Raw genomic sequence first — 21877 nt, forward strand, 5'->3', positions numbered from 1 at the left:
CAATACTGTGCTGCTATCTAACTTCACGTAGCCAGGAGAGCTTTCTATCTTCAATTAGTTGGAGAGATATGTTTGTTGGTCAAAACCTTTCTTTCCTGAAGCTTGTGTAAAACTGAAAGAAGATGCTCCCAAGAGTGGTATCCTTGTAAGTCTGTATACACAAGTCTGGCAATAATAATGATGTTAGCAGTAAGATAATGTACACAGAAATAACTCTAAATTGGGAACCTGCTTTATACTCAACTATAAACTAGCACTGACCAAACTTTGTAAAAGATGTCACATTATGCTCCCAAGACTAAACACAAGGAAAGTACATTAGCCAGCCACAAGCCTTAGAAGTTAATGTTTTGACTGTTCAAAATTTTGGATGCCTATTCAATTTCTCAAAGCTTGAGACTCAACAAAGGCATATTATTAGGCAGGTATGTTAACACTAGTTCAAGCTCTTCCAGGTAGTCCTTGCATTGGAACTATGCTGAGAACAGTTTTCTTTTATGTTTACAAGCTTCCTTCTATCCCTTTGGAATAAACTAAATTAAAATCCTGTGTAGGACAGAGGAATGAGTGGCACATCCAGCAGAGGAAAAGATAATAAGCATTCCCCAGCCTGAGGCTGGCACTAGCAGAGGCAGAAGCTGGCACGGGCTCTTATGAACCAGCAGGGATAATAACTGGATGGACAAAGCAGTGATGCAGCAAGTTCCAGCCATTAGAGAGAAAAAAGAGGTGCTGTCACTTCTTGCTGCTGAATCTGTGCCACCACAGAGAATAGGGTTCAAGACTTATTCAGCCAAAAAGAGAAAGCAAGAGCGGTTCTTTAACCTATTTATTATGGCACTGGTTTAGCAAACAGGAGTCCTGTGCTCTGGCTCCTTTGCCAACAACTGTTTCTGTCTTCTGTTCAATAACTACTTAAAATACATACACAGTCTAAAGACCTGGGCTCAGGTGCTCTCCCTGCCTCCCTCCCTCCCAAGGAACCTCCTGTTGCCTCAGCTACAGAATCATATACTTGCTGTTTCTCCAACACAGGACTGGTGTGTTTTTTTGCAGATTGCCCTAACGTTGTGATGACAGCAATGAACATTGGCACTGAGAACTGGTTTTAACCTTGTTGAGTGGGCAGCCCCCAAAGGAGAGGGGCCCTGGCTGCCTCTGAAACTCAGGAGGAAACTGGCCTCCTACATCCCAGGGGAGTGCTCTGGGAAATGGATTATTATTCGGCAAAGGAGGGAGGCACGCTACATGATAACACACGACAGCAGATGCTGCTGCTGCGTCTTGCGTGGAGCAAGGGCACTCAGAGAATGCTCACCTGAGCACCCACGCTGGGGAGACACTGGTACGGGGTCCTGGCTGGGCTCAGACAAGATAGAGTTCCTAAATTCGAGGCCTTGCCTAACACGGAGATGGCTTGAGGCCCACGGGAAGGATGACTGTTGTACTCTGGGAAAGTTTAGGCTACCCTGGGGTGAGTCTGCTTATCTGAGCCCCCAAAACCAAGGGAGCTAGTTAAATCTAGCTGATTAGAAATGATGAGCTGATGGCAGTGACTAATCCCCACTGCAGCACCTACCTCCCATCAGGAACAGGATCATCTGACGAAACACAGATATCTGAGCCATTTGGGCCAGGATCTTCTTTAAGGTTCATGACAAGAAAGAAGCAATACCCACAGGTGATTCATCCAATCTGCTAAGGATGACTGAAAAGCACCTGTTTTTTTCTGCTGATTATAACAGGAGCGTGCGGTGAGTAGCTCACATATAGGCATTGACATATAGCTAAACTGATACCGTCCAGGTGCTTAGATGAGTGTGGTTCACCTATTTTAAAACAAGGACTGTGGTGCTGCATTTTGCATAATGTCCCACCACTCAAGTAGGACACTTACCAAGCTCAAAGAGGACCCAGATCAGGCCATCCAGGGTGGCTCGAGCACTGTGCTGCCTGGTTTCTGGTCTCGCATGGGAATACAGCCCCAGCAACTCAGAGGAGGATGTCTGTGTGGAAGTTTGAGGAAGCTCTCAGTGAAAAAATGGCCAATATGAAGGTGAACACAACACCCACATAGGAGAGGAACCATTTTTGGGTGTCATGGGAACACTCAATGGTTTGAGAGACGTCTATTGGCACACACTCATTAGATGCACGTTGGAGGCACCCACGGCAGCGTGCTTCCCCAGGTGGGTTCAAAATTGAATCATGCCAGTATTTGGAACAGATCTTCAGTTTTATTTCTTCCAAAAGAAACTGAGGTCTGGTGCACAGCTACTGTTGTGCGAAACCAATCACATGTAGTAAAGGGAGAGGGTTTGCTTCAGAACTGCACTATTCAAATTGCTAGTTCAGACTTAGACAGTGAGGAGCATGTTCCAAAAGTAGCAAAAGTGATATTCAAACTAAAAGACACCTGAGGTCATATTTTTATTTCTCAGATTGACTCTGTGAAATCAGGAGTTTATTGAAGCTGTTATTGCGTGAGGTTATGTTATGCAGACTGTCCTAACTATTCCTTATATGGAGTTTTGGATTATGCTTTAATCCAAGACTTGAGTCAGTTCTTAGGTTATCCAAACTATGCTACTGTTAACTTCACTAGCAGCTTCCAACTGTTAAGTTTCTTAAATTATTAACAGAGAGCCCATAGAGGTAGAGAAGATAGACTTACCTTTCCAGGTGCACTCCTGGAACACAGAATGTTGTCTACACTTCAGGCAAGGCTGGTTTTCTAGGCTCTGATCCAAATCTGTGAGAGCATGTTACCAGGAGTCCAATAAGGCAACCAATTTCCTCAACTGAACTAGGATGTTACAAGCAGAGAAAATATTTCATATACAAACAAACCATCAAAGTGTAAAGATTAAAGTACACAGTTTTTACAAGATGAAAGAGAGTTTAACAGACATTGTTCTAGCAGCAGGTCAGCTAGGTCAGACCAAGATGTTAGATCCTGCAATCCACGAGGAATTTTAAGGAGCAAGGAACCAGACAGTACTGAAGATGACTCACGTGTACACAAATAAAGAACAGAACTGGTCCACCTCTGTGCTCTATGAAAAGTTAATTCACATTAAAAAAAATATATAGTTTTTTAAAAAAAAAGCTTACAGATAAAAAGCAAGGGAATCAACCAGAGACTGGAAAATCAACATTTCTGGAATTGCTATTCAGAATGAACTTCCAACTGAGGCAACATAGACATTTTCTTTGTATATCTGATAGATGCCTATGTAAATATTCTGAGTCATTTTAGGGGAATTACACAAGTATGAACTTCCTACATAGTAGAAAATAAGTAGATTCTTTTCATATCCTTATTTCAGATGAGTCCTTAATTGATTTCACCCTGTCAGCACATGGCAGCTAACAATTCAGATACAGTTGAATATCTGAAAAATCTAGACAGTACTGAGAACCTGATACAGGGAGAAATATCTAAGTTCATTGCCATCAAAAATATAAAGGCTGCTAATTGGGAACATGAGTGAAATCCTTGAACGAAGCACTGACCATGTCAACAGTGGGGGACAGGGTGAACTGGTGAAAGAGTTTGTCTGGAAGTTATCACAGAGCTAACAGCTACCAATTCACTCACATAGGCAGACAGTGAAGTTGGGGGAAATGAGCTTCAGCCAGTCCCACGCAGGCTTCCATAGCCCCTGTTCACTTCCATGCTGATCTGGCTTCACTGCCAGCTGTAGCCAAGCTGACTCAGAAGTCCTATATGCTGTAATTACACTCCCTATTGTCATCAAGACACACACAGAGCTTGAGGAGAACCTTTCATTTGCATTGCTATGGTAACTGTAACATAGCTCCCATGAGGAGGTTAGCTCAGGTCAGTAAGCCACTTGCTGCTCTTATGCTTGATCCTCCCTTAACCTCCTCCACACCCTTGTGGGCAGCAAGTCCCTGCCCTCACCATCATTGCCAATCTGCCTTTTCTTTCCTGAAAACTGTTTAGCTTAGGGCTGCAATTCCTGCTTACACAGGTTCTTGCAGAGAACTCAGCCTTTACTTTCAAGCTGTTGCTCAAAACCTCCAGTGTCTTCCTGGCAAGTTAGGGCTTAGACACCTGCAGAGGAATTTAGGAGAACGATGCCTGAGTCCCATGAATCCCAGGTGACAGTGAGCACTCTTTGGTACCACCCTGTAATCAACAAAGTCACACTTTGTGTGATATGAATGTGGCATCACTTCAGTGGCTTCAGAAAAACAGCAAGCTACTGCAGGATCTGGCCCACCCTTCCACAAGTACTCCCTAATGAGGAATAGTCTGGTTGGCCAAGCAAATCCTCCTCGGCGTCTCAGGAAAACTTAGATATATGCCTCTCCATTAGATTCAACCTCTGCAGGCATTGCATTAGCGCATGAAGGTTATCTCTCCAAGCTGCTAAATAAACTAAAAAGAAACCTCAGCTTCAAGGTAGTACATGTTAAAGTACGTTGAGCAGATGCTGAAGGACTTCACGTATAAAGCTTACAGTGAAACAGGAACCTATGCTGCTGAGATGCGATACTTGACTAGAGATAATTCAGTAAGATACAGCTCCGTCCACAGCATCAGTTAAGTGCAATACCTACCCCACATCCAAACTTGGATGCTGCTCCCCTTGTTTACAAACAAACACAGCCTCTGGTCCAACTCAACCAAGCTACTAAACGTCCTGTGAGGGAAAACCTGAGCGCAGCTGGCGTATCAGCACAGGACCACTTTCTGCATGAGGCAGGAACAGATTTTACGTGTCATCCTCCAACACACACACCAGATCTTCCCAACATGCAACAGATCTTCAGCCCCCAACACCCACGCCCACCGGACCTCCAGTCAGGTTTTCCCAGACAGAGCGGCTTAGCTGTCTCGAGGCTGTAAACCATAGAGGCTCACAGAACATGCCAAGGAACAGGTACACGATCATCCGCTCTGGCAAAATACAGCACAGCTTTGTCCCAGGGTATCTAGCGCTCTCCCCTAGGCACCTTTCTGAGAGCTAGCATGCGCTAGGGACCTTTCCCAGCAGGCAGCCTGAATGTGGCCCCCTTCTTTAGAGGTGAGTTTCGTACAATCACAGAATAGTTGAGGTCAGCAGGGATCTCTGGAGATTGTCCAGTCCAAGCCCTGGCTCAGAGCAGGGTTAGCTACAGGAAGTTGCTCAGGGCTGTGTCCAGTTGGGTTTTGAGCATCTCCAATGATGGAGACTCCATCACCTCTCTGGGCAACCTGTTCCAGTGTTCAACCACCTGCACCATAAAAAAGTTCTCTCTTACCTTTAAGCAGAATTTCCTGTTTCAGTTCCTGCCTGTCGCCTCTTCTTCTGTCACTGGGCACCACTGAGAAGAGTCTGGCTCTGTCTTCTTTATTCCCCTCGCATCAGGTATTTATAAACATTGATAAGATCTCCCTTGAGCCATCTCTTCTCCAGACTAAACAACCCCAGCTCTCTCAGCGTCTCATCATATGATGGATGCTCCATCTCCATGGTCCTTCACTGGACTCACTCCAGTATGTCCACGAAAGTTTAACCATATGGAAGCAATCTCAGCCACTACAGTTGGGCTCAAAAGAGACTGCTGTCCCTTCCCTAATTTACTATTACAAATACAGCCCTTGAGCCTAAGCAACAGTCAACTGAGCCAACATAGGACGGAAAATACAGATTTCAGATCTTGCTATGCTCCAAGTATATGCTAAAGAGGAGTTTTAACCAGTGGCACTGACCTATACAGTTTAGTACATTAGGTTACCTGCTCAACAGTTCACGCTTCCCAAGGAGGAAGAATGGATCCAAGTCTATCAAGACATAATCACGCAATGTACAAATGCAGATCAATCCTCTCAGAGTAAATATCTTTCTTTCTACGTCTCGTTCATTACATACCCCATTTTGGAATGAAAACACCAAAAAAACCTGCTTTATTTCATTGTTATCCCTTACAAGAATCCAAATTCCATTATTCACATGCAAATGAAAAACATATAAGCAATCTTGCTTTGTTAAAATTTAGTGTGTGTTTCTGTATTACCAGGCTGTCTTTCTTCTCCTGCCACAGCACTAACAAAATACTGCTCTCTGCTAGATTGCTGTATTAGGTGTGAACATAAAAATGGAAATGAATACATTTCCACTGAAGGGCCTTACTCGAACAGGATGACAGGTCTGAAATAACACAAAAGCACTCTTCACAAACATTTTGCTTCAGAAGGATAAGAGTCAACCCTCAAACTTTGCCCTCTATCCATGCTTCAGAATTATTTCTTCAGACTTCAGACTGTGTGTGTAAGGTTTGGCTTTTTCACATCCTCCTCTCTCTTCAGTGAGAGAAGCCTAGCTACAGGTTGCTTGTGACAATCATGCTTCATTTCACAGAATGGTTGAGGTTGGAAGGGACCTCTGTAGGTCATCTGGTCTACCCTTGCTGCTCCAGCAGGGCCACCTACAGCCAGTTGCCAAGGACCATTATACAGGCAGTTTTTGAATATCTCCAAGGGTAGAGACTCCACAACTTCCCTGGGCAACCTGTGCTAGTGCATGGTCACCCTCAGTGGAAAAAGTGTTTCCTAATGTTATAAGGCATGGGATATGCCTTTGGTCAATTGGGGTCAGCTGTCCCAGTTGTGTCCCCTCCCAGCTACTTGTGCACCCCCAGCCTACTCGCTGGTGGGGTGGGGTGAGAAGCAGAAAAGGCCTTGACTCTGTGTAAGCACTGCTCAGCAATAATGAAAACATCCCTGTGTTATCAACACTGTTTTCAGCACAAATCCAAAACATAGCCCCATACTAGCCACTATGAAGAAAATTAACTCTATCCCAGCCAAAACAAGTATACTCTCAGCCTTTCTTCACAGGAGGGATGCTCCAGTCCTTTAATCACCTTAGTGGCCCTTCACTGGACTCCCTCCAGTATGCCCATGTCTCTCTTGTACTGGGCAGCCCAGAACTGGACACAGCACTCCAGGTGTGGCGTCACCAGGACTGAATAGAGGGGAAGGATCACCTCCCTTGACCTGCTGGTAACACTCCTAATGCAGCCCAGGATTTGGCTGGAAAAGGCTCGTTTGCCTTCTTCCATTTTGGAAATGGCATGCTGCTGCTTCTGTCAGCTCAAACAGGAGATGGATCCCTTGTGGCAGTGATGTTTGTCTCCAGGATACTGCTTTGCGTAGCACAGTTAGCACAAAGAGGATTGGTAAGGGCACTAGCAGATCAAGGTGCTGTTTCCAGCTTCACTCCAGGTTGTACATCTTTTTGTCCCCTCAGTTTTTGGATAAATCACAGCTTCTCACAGACAATACAACTGGGACACGACTAAATGAAAAACTCCCTCCTTGACACCACAGTTCACAGTTGGCACCATGATTCTTTAACACAGTAGGTAAACACTTCTGAATAACACAATTTAATATATTTGAAAATACATTTGCATATTACAGGCAATCTTAGGAAATGCTTCACCTTTCACAAACCAGTGGCCCGTGTCTCTCATTGGGGAAGACATACAGTGACACCAATTCTGTCAATACCTGCTATTTCTAAGGCACGCATTTGCAAACCGCTGTAGGAAAACACTGCCATAGGAATACATTTTATATTTCATTACCATTAAAGCTTCTTTCAGTGAAGAGAGAAATTGGCTGTGTAACCTGAGATTTTCTAAAGCAATGCAAAGCTCTCAAACTTACTGTTTTAAAAGCTGTAATAAGGGACACGGTGCTTTTTATTTTTTTACAGATATTTATCTTTTGATGAATCAAAAAAGTCACTTTGCCCAAAACCAAAATGAAACACAAAGCTCAGAATTCAGAATTTTTCTCTATAGGAAAGGGTGCCGCAGGCATTTGGAGCCCATCAGTTACATAGCTCAGATCCAGCTTCTGTGACAGGTCTGATGATGCTGCATTGCTAATGAGATCCAGCCTTAAACATGGTACAGCACCTCTCGCCTTCCCCTTCTGTCTCCGCAATTCAGGCTGCAGTCCTAGCTTTGCAGGGCTGCCTGCAATTGTCATGCAGTGGAATAACTTGTGATTTCTGAATTAAAATACATCATTCTGTTCTATTGGGGAATGAGTGCCATGACCATGGAGTGGTCACTGGATGAGGGAAAACAAGGGTGAACCTTAATTTACCTTTATACTAATTTATTGAAATTAACTGAGTGTTGCACGGCTGGAGCCCAGATAATGCTCCGGTTTATGACTGGTTCTTCTACAACTTTCATACAAGTGTTCAAATTACATTTTAACATATGAGTGTATTTACTTTCTCTCTTACAAAATACAAATACAAAACCGCCTTCTAATATCAGTTCTGTAATTTCGTACTCAGAATTATGTTCAGTATTATCAGACATTCAGGAGAAACAGAGCAAATGAACTTTTGTAAAGTGAAATCACTTATAAAAGCAAAGTGAAAAGATGTGTATCCAACATGAGTTACTATAATCACAAAGAGCTGAAATACAGCAACAATTTCTCATCTGTACATATTGAACAGCAAAAAAGTAAAAAAATATATATATACAACAAGCCTAATAGGGAAACAAACCTGAAAGAGTTCCCTACTGCTCATGGATCAGACAACTTTCCCTTAAATTTTGTAGTGCATTCCCTCTCATTCACAAGAACTAATGGATTTTATCTTCCTGTTCTAAGGCGAACTGAAAACAATCAAATCTTCCTTCAAATCAGGAACAATTGTGAACTAGTGAATTAATACATATTCACCTGAGATCATTCTGAAACATAGGACAAGATCAATAATGATTAACAACTAAGGTGCACAACCATTTTGTCATTTTTAAAGAGAAACAGCATTTATACAGAACAGTTTTTGCTACAGGACAGTAAAACTACCATCTGTAAAGAGAATTATTGAAAACAGCATAGGAGGAGACACTATGAGGACCATAAGCAGCTTACTCTTCTACTTTCTTCTATTCAATATTGTCCTGCTCCCAACTTTCTGTAACATAAAAAGAGGGAGGGGGAAGAAGGATAAATGGAAAAAAATAATGACTAAAAATATTTCTTCTGTAACTCAGTTTATTTCATGCTTATGTCAGTTTCTCTCAAATCCACTGACTGACTTCAAAGTAGTCCTATGGTAAATACTACAAGTAGATGCATTTCATCTAGGTCCAACAGCATAAAGCAAACCACAAAGCTAAATATAGTTTACATGTGTATCCAGCTCTGATTAATGGGTGGAATTAACCCTGAGATAAAAATAAATGAGCCAATGCTTCTATCTTTCTTTTATATCTGGAATTAGTTATTTAATCCTTTCTAGAGTAATTCTGTTGAATACAATTGGTATCCACTAGTGACATGTTCAAACAAAATCAGCTTGCCTACTGATAACTACTTAAAAGCATCACAAAAGTACATTCATCCAGGCACTGAAAAAGTCACATCTGCAATGGTAAACAGAGAATTACCATTCATAAATTCCACTGAAGAAAGCAAGGTCAAAGCTAAAGGGGCTGTCCTGTACTATGTTTTGGTCTCGAGAAACAGAGCCATAGTGATGTCTGGAGGTGGGAAGGATCCAGGCAAGAGTGAAAAGGAGTATTTTGTCTACTTATTTTTTGGTCACTCTAGGACATGCATCAGTACCATATCTGCATGCACCAGGTCATGAAATCATTTAACATTCAGTTCTCCACTCTCATGATTTGGGTATGTATTATTATCTTTAACAAGTGGTACATGAGAGGAAAAAAAATAAATTAAAAATCACAGAAGAAACCCATGCTGTGGCTAAGGACTAAATTCCAATTTCTAGCATCTCATGCCAGTATTTTAATCAAGAGACCATCAGGCAGAAATGCATCATTCATATGCAGCCTTAATTGTCTGTTTGGCACAGCTGCTTAGTGACTACACCATGTGAGAGCAATAAAATCAGAGGGGAAAGTTGTGTCCTGCTTACAGAAGTGCTCAGAAATACTGAGAAGAATGAATGCACACATGTATCAGAGTACCACAACACTGATGAATCTGTGTAGGGAAAATAAGTAATAAAATAAGTAAGACTAAGATTCAAACACAGATCCTGCAGAGATCAGGTGTGTCACAGGAAATAAAACCTCCAAATTGAAAGGAAATCTATGGCTACCATGTTTACAGGCGAAAAAACAACCAATTCGAAATCACTTTGGCACAGCCTATGGCAAACAAAGCTATGATTTTATAAAACTTGTATCTCTATCACTGCAGATTAAATCCAAGTATTTATCTTGGGATGTCTTCATTGTATCAATGCATAAAATGCAATTACAGGTGAATATTAATGCAACATAAAAAGCCATGTCAACATAGCGTACTCAAAGTGATCCAAACCCAAAACTGAAGTAACAAGAAAACACAATTTTTAAATGTATTTTCATTGTATCTTCAAACACTAACACAGCTTGATTTTGTACAGCATCCTACATATAAGCTGTACCCAAAACAACTAGCAGACTTTAATATCACAATTGCAGTGTTAAGTAGCAGAAGAGTAAAACAATTAAGTGCTGCAGACAAGGAAGAAAACATAAGCTCTCAGATGGGATTTGAAACAAAAGGGAGAATCAAGTTAACTTTGTCTCCTGTTTTAAGTCTACAAGAAATAAATGCCATAAAGCAGTATCAAAATGATTCAGTTTACCTCAATAGCATAATCCATTTCTGTGATCTCATATAATCATTTCAGCTTGTTTCTGAATTGGGAAACTCTTTTTCTGGAGAGCTGTCATCACTGAGGTCACTGTAGCTGTCACTGTTAAAAGCAATACATAGTCAGAAGGATCTAAACCAAATATTTTATTTCAAACCCTCCAACGCAGATGATGCATATGACCAACACTTTCCTCAAATGCAACCCATTTCCAGAAAACTACTTTAAGCTCATGCTCAATTTTGGTATTTTAGAACACCTTCCTCTACAGGAATGGGCTTAAGTTTGGAGTCCAAGACCTGATGAGAAAAAATATTCTACCTGATAAACACTACGTTCAATTTCTTTTTGCTTGGCTCCTGTACGTTAATTCTACAGTTTGCTGTAGAATTCACACAGTTTGTGTGCCTGTGACCATGATTAACTACATGGAGAATAACAGGTATTCAGAGCAAGACTAAAAGGAATTTCTCCTTTATGGTAAAGAAAATGATTGTTTTGACCAAAGAAAAAGTTAAGACAACTTTAACTTTATTTACTCAGAATGCTTCAATTTATACTTAAATTACAATTCTTGCTCTCCCAGTCAGAACATAAATCATTTTCATTGCACCAAGCAATATCCTGACAGTTTTACCTGAGGTTTTATCCCCTTCTGCTGTTTCCTGAGAGAAGTAGATTGGTTTTCACAGAACAAACTGCCATGCAAGTGATCATTTTATAAGTGGCCAGAACAAGTAAACAGCGAAGGACAGGAATCACCACAGTGACTGAGAGAAAGAAGCGCCCACAAACCACATTTTCAGTCAGCTGTGATGTCTATTTGGTCTCCAGGTTTATCTTAACTCTAAGTCCACAAACTGCACCTCTTCAGAAGAACCTCCAGCCTCAACCTCCCCCGACTATGCTTCACTTCGACAGTCTGTTTTCCAGATACTTCAGTTTCCCAAGATCAGGAGCCAGCAAAGGGAGTCCAGGGAACGGACAAGTACATTCGAGCAGCAATAGTTCTGGCCAGTTCTGTGATACTTCAGAGAGCAAGCTATGGTTAACATAGTACAGGTGGGGATCTCAGACCTCATTTGTGTGGGTACACCAGTGTCAGCCTTAGGTGCCAACTCTACTCCAGCCACTGCACGCCTGTCTTGTCACATCTCACTCTTATCACATACACCTTCATCCTCCAGCCAACAGGACCTCAGTCACGTCACGCTCCCTACCTCTGGCACGGTCTCCCACTGAGACATCAAGCACATAATCAGCCCATGGCCCCCCTAGACACAGCCTTATCAGTTGATCGACAGTGACTGGCTGCTGTGTAATGCTTCGAGGGGAACTATGTAACCCCGCAGCTGGAGATCTTTGATCTAGACTGCAATGTGGAACAGTGAACAAACTGCACTCAGTTATACTGGTGCTTGTTACGGAGCACTGCTCTGTAGCCTGAATTTCACCCTCTCTCCTTTAAAAAAAAAAAAATTACAACAAAACCCCCCAAAGATTAGGTAAAAACAGAGCCATTTTAATACAGTGGGTCAAGAGAAGTAGCACCAACAGTCATCTCATTTAATTTCTACTTCTGACTGTTAGGAAAGTCTCCCACAGTTACAGCAAATCCCTGTGCCAAATTCTGTACAAGACAGAGTAGATATTCCGCCTGTCCTAACTTTAAGACTTTGTCTACAGCATTCTGCCCTTTCTTTGCATGACAGGCATGTTGTGGATGTGGTTCTTATAAAGAGTGTGTCATATCAGGCTAGCGAAAAATGCTCAATTTGATCATTGCACCAGCTGGCAAACAATTACACAGTTCAAGTGAGGAAAGTGTTGTTAACAGTATGATCAAGCATGCCAGATGCACACAGACAAACACAACATCACCGACATTGTACTTACTTCTTTCTGAAAGTACCCATGGAAACATGGAATAAAAATTCAGTATTATTAAAACAGTTTTGCATTTTCACATCACAGCAAAATAGCAAAAATTATCCCCAGAACAGAGGGTAAAACTGTGATTGCAGAGAGCTGCGTAATCTCATGATAGCCCAAAGTCTTCAGAGAACTTTTTTTCTTTTTTAATGGGCTCTGCTGCCCAGTGGCAGTCACAGCCCAAAAACATATGCCAGAACTCCATATACAACACAGTACGGGAGACAGATGCTTAAGCAAAAATGCTCAGGGACCAGTGAGGTGAGTGGAGAGCTGCCCAGCTTCATCTCTTGAAGACAGTTAGGTGCTGATCCCCACCCAGCACTCTCATCGTCAGTCCTCCCCACTCAGTGACATACGTTTTAGAGGCATTCGCCCATAGAAGCAGTCACACAACACTGGCTGCTTCTCTCATTTCATTGACTTACCACCCCAGGTTCTCAGGCCTGCTTCCAGTTTCCAGAAGCTGAGGGTCACTTGGCTAGCCACTAGCCCAGAGGTTAAAACACTTACTCTGCCAATGACAATTTTGTTCCTATTCCCACACTGCCCAATTCAGTACAAGGTTTGATTCCACATGCCAGAGTAGGGCTCTTGTCACCACATTCTTGACTGTTTTGCAGTAGCACCTCATGGCCTCTCCTACTTTAGGGCTGTCCTGCTGGGTGTAAGTTAGGTTTGTTCCTAACAGGCAGGCCACAGTGGCAAGAAAGGTAGGGGAAATGCCCAGGTAAGGGTCAGCCCTTGGGCTTCAGAGTCAGGTAACTGTCAGTCTCTCAGTTTCAGTTGCTTGAATGATATCTCTAAGCACCCCCAGAAGCTGTGGCATCATGTTAACAAGAAGAACTTGGGTTCCAAGGAAGCCTGAACTTCTTCAAGAGCTAAGCTGTCAGTGTCTTGAAAACAAACAGGGACTCATGAATCTTGGTATATCTGCATCCGGGTGCTATAGCTTCAAACCAGTGCTGATGTCCAGTCTGTAAAATTTACCGTGATATGAACTGTGTTCAACTGGTAAGTAATCTGAAGAAAAACTCCAGGTGGTATTAACCACAAATGAGTCATCACCTCTCTTAGGAATAAATGTGTACTTCCTTCCAAATTACACTGAGCTTCTACACAGATATTAAACACAAAACCCAGATGGATATTTTGTGCTCACAGTTCCTAATATTACATAATTTTACTTAAATGTGCTAGCTATGAAAGGGGCAGTGGTGGAAAATCAAATAAGTCCGGCTTTTCCTTTATGAAATTCTTTTTCACATTGAGCCCTCAACTGAAAAAATATGCTGACATTTCCTTCAGCAAGTTTTCTCTCAGTTTGTGTACAAATTACTTAGCAATTATCTTGGGCAGGAACCTGACAGCCACTTCATCTTGTTTGTAACCATTCCCACAACAGTGGACTCCAACAAAAAGGAGCTAGTGAGCAGATCTAAGGCCATTACAGTGGTTCTATTCTTTTTTTTTTCATGGCATCTGGAGTATAAAGATGTGGCCAAGAGAAAAACAACAAAACTCTGAGTATGCAGTGTCACTGCATCTAGTCAGTCACTTCAGACTTTAAGATGAAGAATTTTAGTCACTTTGACCCTTACACCTAATCTACTTGTAGTTAATGGAAATACACTCACTGCAAGGTGAAATATCAACCAGTACCTAGCTGGCATTTCATTTTGCAGTGAACTGCAACATATTACCTGACTGGCACAAGGAAAATGTCCTCTGTTGAGAAATTACATTATGGGATTTTGTTTTGTTTTAAAGTTCACTCATCCTCAGATCCCCGTCTTCTCAAGTTGTAAGCAATAAAAAGAGCTTCCCCCTGCATGTATTCCATTATTACCAAATTCATGCCCGTTTCAGATCTCTCTGTTCTACTGACAGAAGTATCACCATACCTCTGCCATGCATCAGTCTAAAGCACGGAAGCAGGCAAGATGAGAAGATTGCCCATCGGTATGGTACGGAAGGCAGCCACTAGCTGGGGCCACATGGCATGAAGCTGGATTGCATCACCTCAGCAACCAATCGTAGCTGCAAAATCACTAGAATTAAGACTCAAGATCAGTTTTAAACCTGTATTTCTCAAACAGCTGCTCAAAAGCACCAAACTGCCTGCTTTCAATATTTTTATTAAGAAACACAGGCAACTGTAAAACGGGTACTCCCTGAACGTTGTTTGTTTCATTTGGAAAATCCAGATGAACTTTGTTTAGAAATGAAGTGTTTGACAGTTTCAGAGGGGCTTTTTTCATCCTTTTTAAACGTATAATTGACAAAAGAGTCCTTTTCCAGAAATGTAAGCAATTCAAACAATTGTTACAGTAATGCTATTCCGTGCAAAGGCAGGAGCCAAGCTAACGGCATTTCTTCCTCAATGCAAATTAAAGATAAATGTAATTACATTTAGTACAGGCTGTGGCTGTTTAAAACCAAAAATTGTTATAGTTTTCGAGAACCTAGCAAAAAGAAGTCTATCAATTATTATTACTTATTCTCCCCACAAAAAAGCTGAATAATTAAAATTATTATAGTCATTAAAACATTACCTAAAAGAAATGCATATTTGATTGTGCAATGGTTATAATTGCAGTCACCCATATTTCTCGGTGCCTATTTTTATGATCATTATATGATGATCATTATATGATCATAAAAATGATCATATATCATTTATTATGATCACCATCATTATATGATCCTATGCTTCCATGAAATATCATTTCATTAAAGAATCCCTCAGCACATACCTAAGACTCTCCAGTTCCAACCTGCCAGACATCTGCACTCACATAACTAGGTCTAGGATAACGGTTTTATTAGGACGCAGCATTACAAAAATCACAACCAAGATGCCAGCACATATCTGGGCGTTATAAAAACCTCCCAGCTGAGTCTCATGCACAGGATTCAATTCATTCAGCTTTAGACATCTTCATCTGCGATAGTTACCACCAGCTTCTTACAATCAATGGAGAGAAACAGGCACTTGTAGGGTATAATGCTTCTGACCCACTTAACCATTACAATGAGCTATTTGGCTCCTTTAAAGTGCATATTCACTTAGTAACTACAGAAAAAGACTTGGGGTGACTACCTCAGAAGTGTCTTCACTGTAAACATCTAACATTAAAATGATAAAGTAACTGCCATAACTAACCATTACCAAGTTCATCACTAAGTACCACTATGGTTGAGAAGGGATTTCCTTTTAAACTTTTTCTATAGTTTTCTGTAAGAGCTCAGAGGCTACCAACAGGACTTAGGTGCCCTGACCATCCTCACCTGGGGCCTCCACCAATGGGCCCAGGAGCCCTGGCTCCCAATCCTTGCCTGAGCTATGTCGCAGGCATGCCCGTACCCATCTCTGTAGTTCTGTAGTCACTTGTTGACTTGTTGTAGTCACCTGGATTGACCTCAGACCTAACTCATCACTTTGCACTTCTGCACTGCACTGTCTGTAGGACATGGTGACTGTCACTGGAGCCAGTCCACTTGCCTTCTTTGGTGACTGTGGTACTGACTCCTGCTGGTGAGGACACTACCCCTACCAGTACAGTTGCCACCCCAGCTCCTGGATTGTCTTCTTTTGTGGAGCAGCCCCTCTCTTGCTGCTCTCTTCACGGACTTCAAACCACAAGATTTCCTTCACTTTCCTCCAAAATGTCTGGATTTGGCCAATGGCAGAAAAATGATGCTGTACTAGATGTGTTCTTGGTTGGGGACAATGTACAGGGGACATCAGAGATAGCCCTGCTCACACCTTCTTTGTCCGTCATACACCAGAACATGTCACACAGGCTGTTTCCTGTTCTGTTTATAGGTGCTTGCCCAAACCTCCCTACCCAGCTGATCTGAGCGATAGCTGGACCATGTTAGTGCAGTAAGCACCACATGGGCAAGTCTTCTGAGTTTTTTTTTTTTTTCTTTATGCACCACTCCTTCTGTCCTCTGGCCACTTTTGTTCCTTGTCTCTGAATTCAACTCGTAACTCATCTGTTACTAATCACCTGCCCAGAACTTAACAGAGTAGTCTGTGACTAGATGGCACTGGATTGGTGCCTCACATTAGCATATTCACTAATGACTTGCAAAAATGTCTTTTGGCAGTAGTCCTAGTTGCCCACACTTTCTCACCTAGCAATGTCTCTCACTTCCTGCATTTCCTTCCATCTACTGGACATTTGTGTTTAAATTATTTATCTTTAGCTTGTTGCTCTCTTCCTCCAAAGAAACACATAATTTCATTAGTTTCAGCACAAGTATCTAAATTCCCAATATATTTTTATGTTATTTCTTTGTTCTGAATAGTGCTTTCAGCTCTTATTTAAATGGCATTATTTGCAAATATTAATGCACTGTGGCCTACTCTTGCAGGCCATTAATAAAGATGTTGGTTGAGGGGAAAGAAGAAACAAAGCCTGCTGATGCTAAACTTGCTACGGGGAAAAAAAAACAGCAACGTGGCTTTATTGTACATCAGTAGTTTTGTAATCCATATAACACTGTTCCCAAAGATAAGCCAGTTTTTATTACTTTTTCCAGATGAAACTCTGCAAGACTCAGTAAAAGCCAACAACATTACATGTGAAGTTCCCCTCTTCTTCCACATGTTTTCTATCAAAACCTTTTGGTCCCTCTTAAAAAGCAGTATATTTGTGGGTATTGTACACTTTCTGAGAGTCTCCCGTGGTTCTAGTTTTCTCTGTCCTTTAAAATGAAACATGTAAACTGGTAGCCTCTCACCTTCCTCAGCTCCGTATGAAATGGTGACTTCAGTATTTCCATGGAAAGATTTGGAAAAGGTCATGATTTAAAAGCATTCACAAGGAAATGAAGTGCATGACTGTCTGATGGTTAGGCACTAATGCCATAACGCACTAGAGGCTGAAACCACAGAGGCAACTTAGATGCCCAACTACCACTTCAGGTAACTAAGTAATAACTCATGACTGCGTTACTCCAATCCTTTGCTCGGTTCTTGACTGTCTGTGTACACACCAAAGCTCCTGGGAACTAAGTTTACCCCAGAAGATGCATTCCAGTCTCCAACTAGGTATGCTCCTGCCTATGTGTAAGCATTCTCAGGCTGCCTACCAGACTAGGCCTCACAAAAATTTAAGAGAAGGTTTATTCACTTTTATTTATTTAGGGCACTCTCCTTGGAGGTGTGATTCATCTTTAAATTTACTGTTTGCTTTGCTTAGAAGCTAGAGCTTCTGTCCAGGTGTCAGATGTTCTAAAATTGCATCATAATTATGGGGCTGTTAAATGTTCTGGGGTAATGATTTGCTGTTAAGAACCTCATGCTGAAATATGTATTTCCTATTGTCTCAGGACTTCATCATTAACTCTCTTTTTAGTGCTTTTAATAGACTAGTTTAGGTAATCTGCTCAAGTTGCTGGCCTCCACAAATTCTCTTTCAGGTTACATCTTTGCTCTAGTCAACAGCGTGACTACAATTCATGTAGGCAGTGCTGGATGAGGTGTGCAGAAAATCCTCTCCTCAGATTTGTTTCAGTCTTGTTACAACATGCCTTAGCTTTACTGCTCAATGAAATCACTAGCACTCTGGGGTTTAAAGGTTTAAATTGGAAATCCTTTCCACTCAGCAGGTGGATATGTTAATATGAGTGGGTGTGCTGTAATTAGCACTGAAATTCCCTCCTGAACATACTTCCCTGCAAAATGCTCCTCTTTTAGCCTCAAAACATTTTTCTATTCCAATGCTCTTTCTCAAGACAGAGGGGTTTGCTTGATTGCTGTGTAACTAAGTAAATGGTAAAATTTGTATTTTTATATATAAAGTTTTGGGGTATGAATTTGTGTCTTTGCTAAATGTTTAAGTGGAGTTTATTGTATGAACATGAAGAAAAAGAGTTGGGTATACTTTTTATTGATTAATTCAAATAAGTGTAAGTGTGGCACATTCAGTAATTGCTGAAACTTAAAGTCGAGGTTAGAAAACATATTTGCTATAATGCTAAGGGATTGAAATTTAAATTATCAGGACACATGCAGATCACTCATTCAAAGAAAGTAATTTTTCTTTGCCTCAGAGAGGCGAATAGGTATACTTATGGGAGGAAGCAGTAAAAGAAAGGATATTGGGACCTGGGAAGTAAGATGAATTGTGAGGCAGAGAGTGCCCACAAGAGGAAAAGACTGAAGATCACTGTGCTTGAAGACTCCCTCCTGCCAAGCACCACAAAAATTTGACCTGTGTAACGCACTGGCACAGATTTTAGAAGGTGGATAATGTTACGACTGCTAATAACAATGACAGGCTAAGGTAATAGGAGTATTTCAATCCAGCTGTAGTTTGCAGATCCAAAATAAATTCTCTCTGTATGTACATCATTGCACAATTGGCCAAGGTGAGCAAAGATGAAGTGTATTTATGAAAGAAAACTGATACCCATAAGGAGCAGGGTACCAAAATAGATTGATCTGGTCTGGCTTGGCTATTTTCCATTACTACTGAAACCTGAATAAAATATCTATTTCTCCCTTAAGAAAAGGACCTAATTTTAATAGAAAGCAATGCCCCCCCCAAAAAAAACTCCCACTAAACTAGTAAGTTTGGTGCCCTGTTTAGAGGAAAAGCCAGTAAGCCAGAGTTGGATCTGTTCTGTGTTATTATTCAGTCATTCTGTGACTTTTTTTAATAACTTTTTTTCATTTTTGTTATTGTACCCCAGGCTTACCTCTGACCTCTTTATTGTTGTAATGAATTTGTAACTGTTATTAATATCATTGAAATAAACAAGAATGAGTTAACACTGGCTAAAGTCTATTGCTACATTCAATAAACCAAAAACTCTGTGTCCAAGGAAACTGGGATAATGGATTTTCGTTTGGCTGAACCATCCAGTTTTGATCTAGATCCAAACCCTTCCGTAAGTGTAAAGATATCCCAACTGTTTTGTTTTAGGCCTGTCTTTGCTAGATGGTATTAATTATTTAGCTACTGCAAAATAAAATCAGTATTTTCTTTTTTGTTACTATCATCATTCAAATACAACTAGGTAAGAATTTCACTTCATTGCTTGATCCTTTACCAAATCTCTTTCCTTGTGAAGTTACCATTAATGAAAGTTAACACAGGAGGCCACTAACTTCACGTGAATTTACTAAAGGTTTTTTACTTCTTTCTGGTTATAATGTATGGATTTGGCTTTAGCCCTAATAGCCTCTGAAAAGGAGAAAGTCAGGAACTGTGCTTACTGCTTACAGACACTTTTACATCAGCGTTTATGTCAGGCATGCACAGAAACAAGTAAATCAATACATGAAGAACTCCTTTTCCTCTTCTGTACTTCTGAATTGAAGGACAGGATAGTCCCTCCAAAAACGTGACTGTCAAACCGCAGGCAAGTAAGAAAGATTACCTTGGAGACAATTTACATCCACGTTGCAGGTATGCATTGAGTGTCCCAGTTGCTGCTAGCAACAGTCCAAGGTACGGAGGTGAAGGTTTCATAGGTCTCGAGGAAAACTCTGGGTGGAACTGAACTCCCACAAAATATGGGTGATCTACAAGATAGATGTCAAAGAAAATTATAAGATGTTGGAAGAAGATAGCAGAACAACTGTTACAGAAAAGTTTATTGAAGATTTCACACAGGAGTCCAGAAGCCAGATCAGCATGCGTGAATTTAAGGGCGAGGCAGCAGGAACCTTAACTTTTTCCATGAAAAGCAACTGACAACAGAGGCAGAAGGTTAGCAAGGCAAATTAAGGAAAAAATCATCCTGTGATTCAACCTTAACGTGCACAATGATGTAATTAAAAGCTGGTTAATACACCTGTACTGACATGTAAGGGCTGGGGGAGGGGAATAACCACAAAGTCTACATTTATCATGTTATTTTCATAGTATTTTGGTTTCCAATATATATTTATAAATGTATATTCAGAACATGCACCTATAGATATCTGAGGGAAAAATAAAACAGTTCCTAAAAGACCAAGCATTACCATACAGCAACTATTTACACACTAAGAGATGGATATGAAAACAACATACAGAGAAAACTGGGGAAAACAAGCTTCAAATGATTAGGCCTGGAAGGGATCTCCTGGGACATTAAGTCCAGTCTCCTGTTATTGGATGCAGCTACATCATGTGGTCTCATGCACAAAGGGCCAAGGCTCTGCCGTAACACTCCCTAGGTTTTTTTTGCTCCCACTAGAAAGCTCTTCTGATACTCTTTCCTTTTGCTTAGAAACCTTTTCTTAATTCATAGGCCATCTTTGTTACAGCCAACCTATATACGTTTCTTATCATGCTCTTCTTTCCTGCTGTTTGGCCTGCGTGATTAAGGATGGCAATATCACCATCATTCAACTCCGCCTGCTAAGCTAAACAAGCCATGCTGCTTCATCTTCCCTTAAATCTTCAGCGCTCTGTTTCCCCATCAAAGCACCTCTTTATTACTGCTTCTGCTTCCCTTCTGTCTTCTTCAAAAGGATAAGGAAGGAAAAATGTTTTCGTACTCCTTCATGCCGTGCACTTGTTCCTTCTTTGAATATTGTTTCAAAGGAGCTAACATTAACCACTTCTAGTGCCAGGACACTGGACAAAATCAACCACTGAACTCTTCCAGTTTGACAATCTCCAAAATAATCCCAAGCATTCAAGGAATTTCTCTGCAGTACAGAATAAGTGATAACAAGAAAGCTGGGTTTTTCTTCTATGAATGTAAAGATAAACTATATGATCTAGTATACTGCTCTTCTCTCTGCTGCTATGTCTTAAAGAGAACCTGGATCCTAAATTTATCCCATATCTTCTTTCTATCTACCATGCAATTTAGTTCTTTAGAGCTGTAAAACAAGACAATGACAAAGCATCAAATATTTCCTGTGGGGACATTTTGCTTAAAAGCTTTGCCTAAGCTATCTGGTGTACTGTTATTTCTGTGCTTCCGCTCCAACCCACCCTCCTCCCTATGATTGTTTCTCTTTAGTAATCAGAGTCTCCTTGCAGCCCATTGTGAAATAATGCCAGGCTTTACTGCTGCTTTTATGCTTTTCACAGCAACATACAATTTAAAAATTCTGCCTGATTTATTTCACGATGCTCTTTATAGAAGTTGTTTCATGCAGGGCAGATAAAATAGCCTCCCAACACCAGCATGTGTAACAGAGGTAATCTATCAGGAACAAACTAAGCAAAGAACACCATGACAATTAGTAGTTTATGAATTCACATGTATCCTTTGCTCTCAGATTACTCTCTACGGTGCAGTTGCTTGACATTATAAGT

General features: G+C 41.0%; 1 protein-coding gene across 6 annotated transcripts in view; it reads right to left on the reverse strand.

The window, feature by feature from the left end:
- Positions 1-2768: 2768 nt before the first annotated feature.
- The window catches only part of CTPS2 (CTP synthase 2), an 81529-nt gene continuing 62420 nt past the window's right edge, over positions 2769-21877 (reverse strand). For 4 of the 6 annotated variants that reach the window (XM_082332855.1, XM_082332857.1, XM_082332854.1 and 1 more), the window contains 3 exons: positions 19998-20142; positions 10659-10769; positions 7450-8969 (listed from right to left, as the gene is read on the reverse strand). In XM_082332855.1, coding sequence (XP_082188981.1) covers positions 10700-10769; positions 19998-20142 — 215 coding nt within the window. In that variant the 3' untranslated portion in view covers positions 7450-8969; positions 10659-10699. Of the gene's footprint in view, positions 2807-7449; positions 8970-10658; positions 10770-19997; positions 20143-21877 lie in introns of those variants that run through there. The other 2 variants (XM_082332856.1, XR_014230433.1) reach the window with 2 other exon arrangements.

Source organism: Platalea leucorodia (assembly GCF_965183815.1).
Source record: "Platalea leucorodia genome assembly, chromosome: 2".
Taxonomy (NCBI): domain Eukaryota; kingdom Metazoa; phylum Chordata; class Aves; order Pelecaniformes; family Threskiornithidae; genus Platalea; species Platalea leucorodia.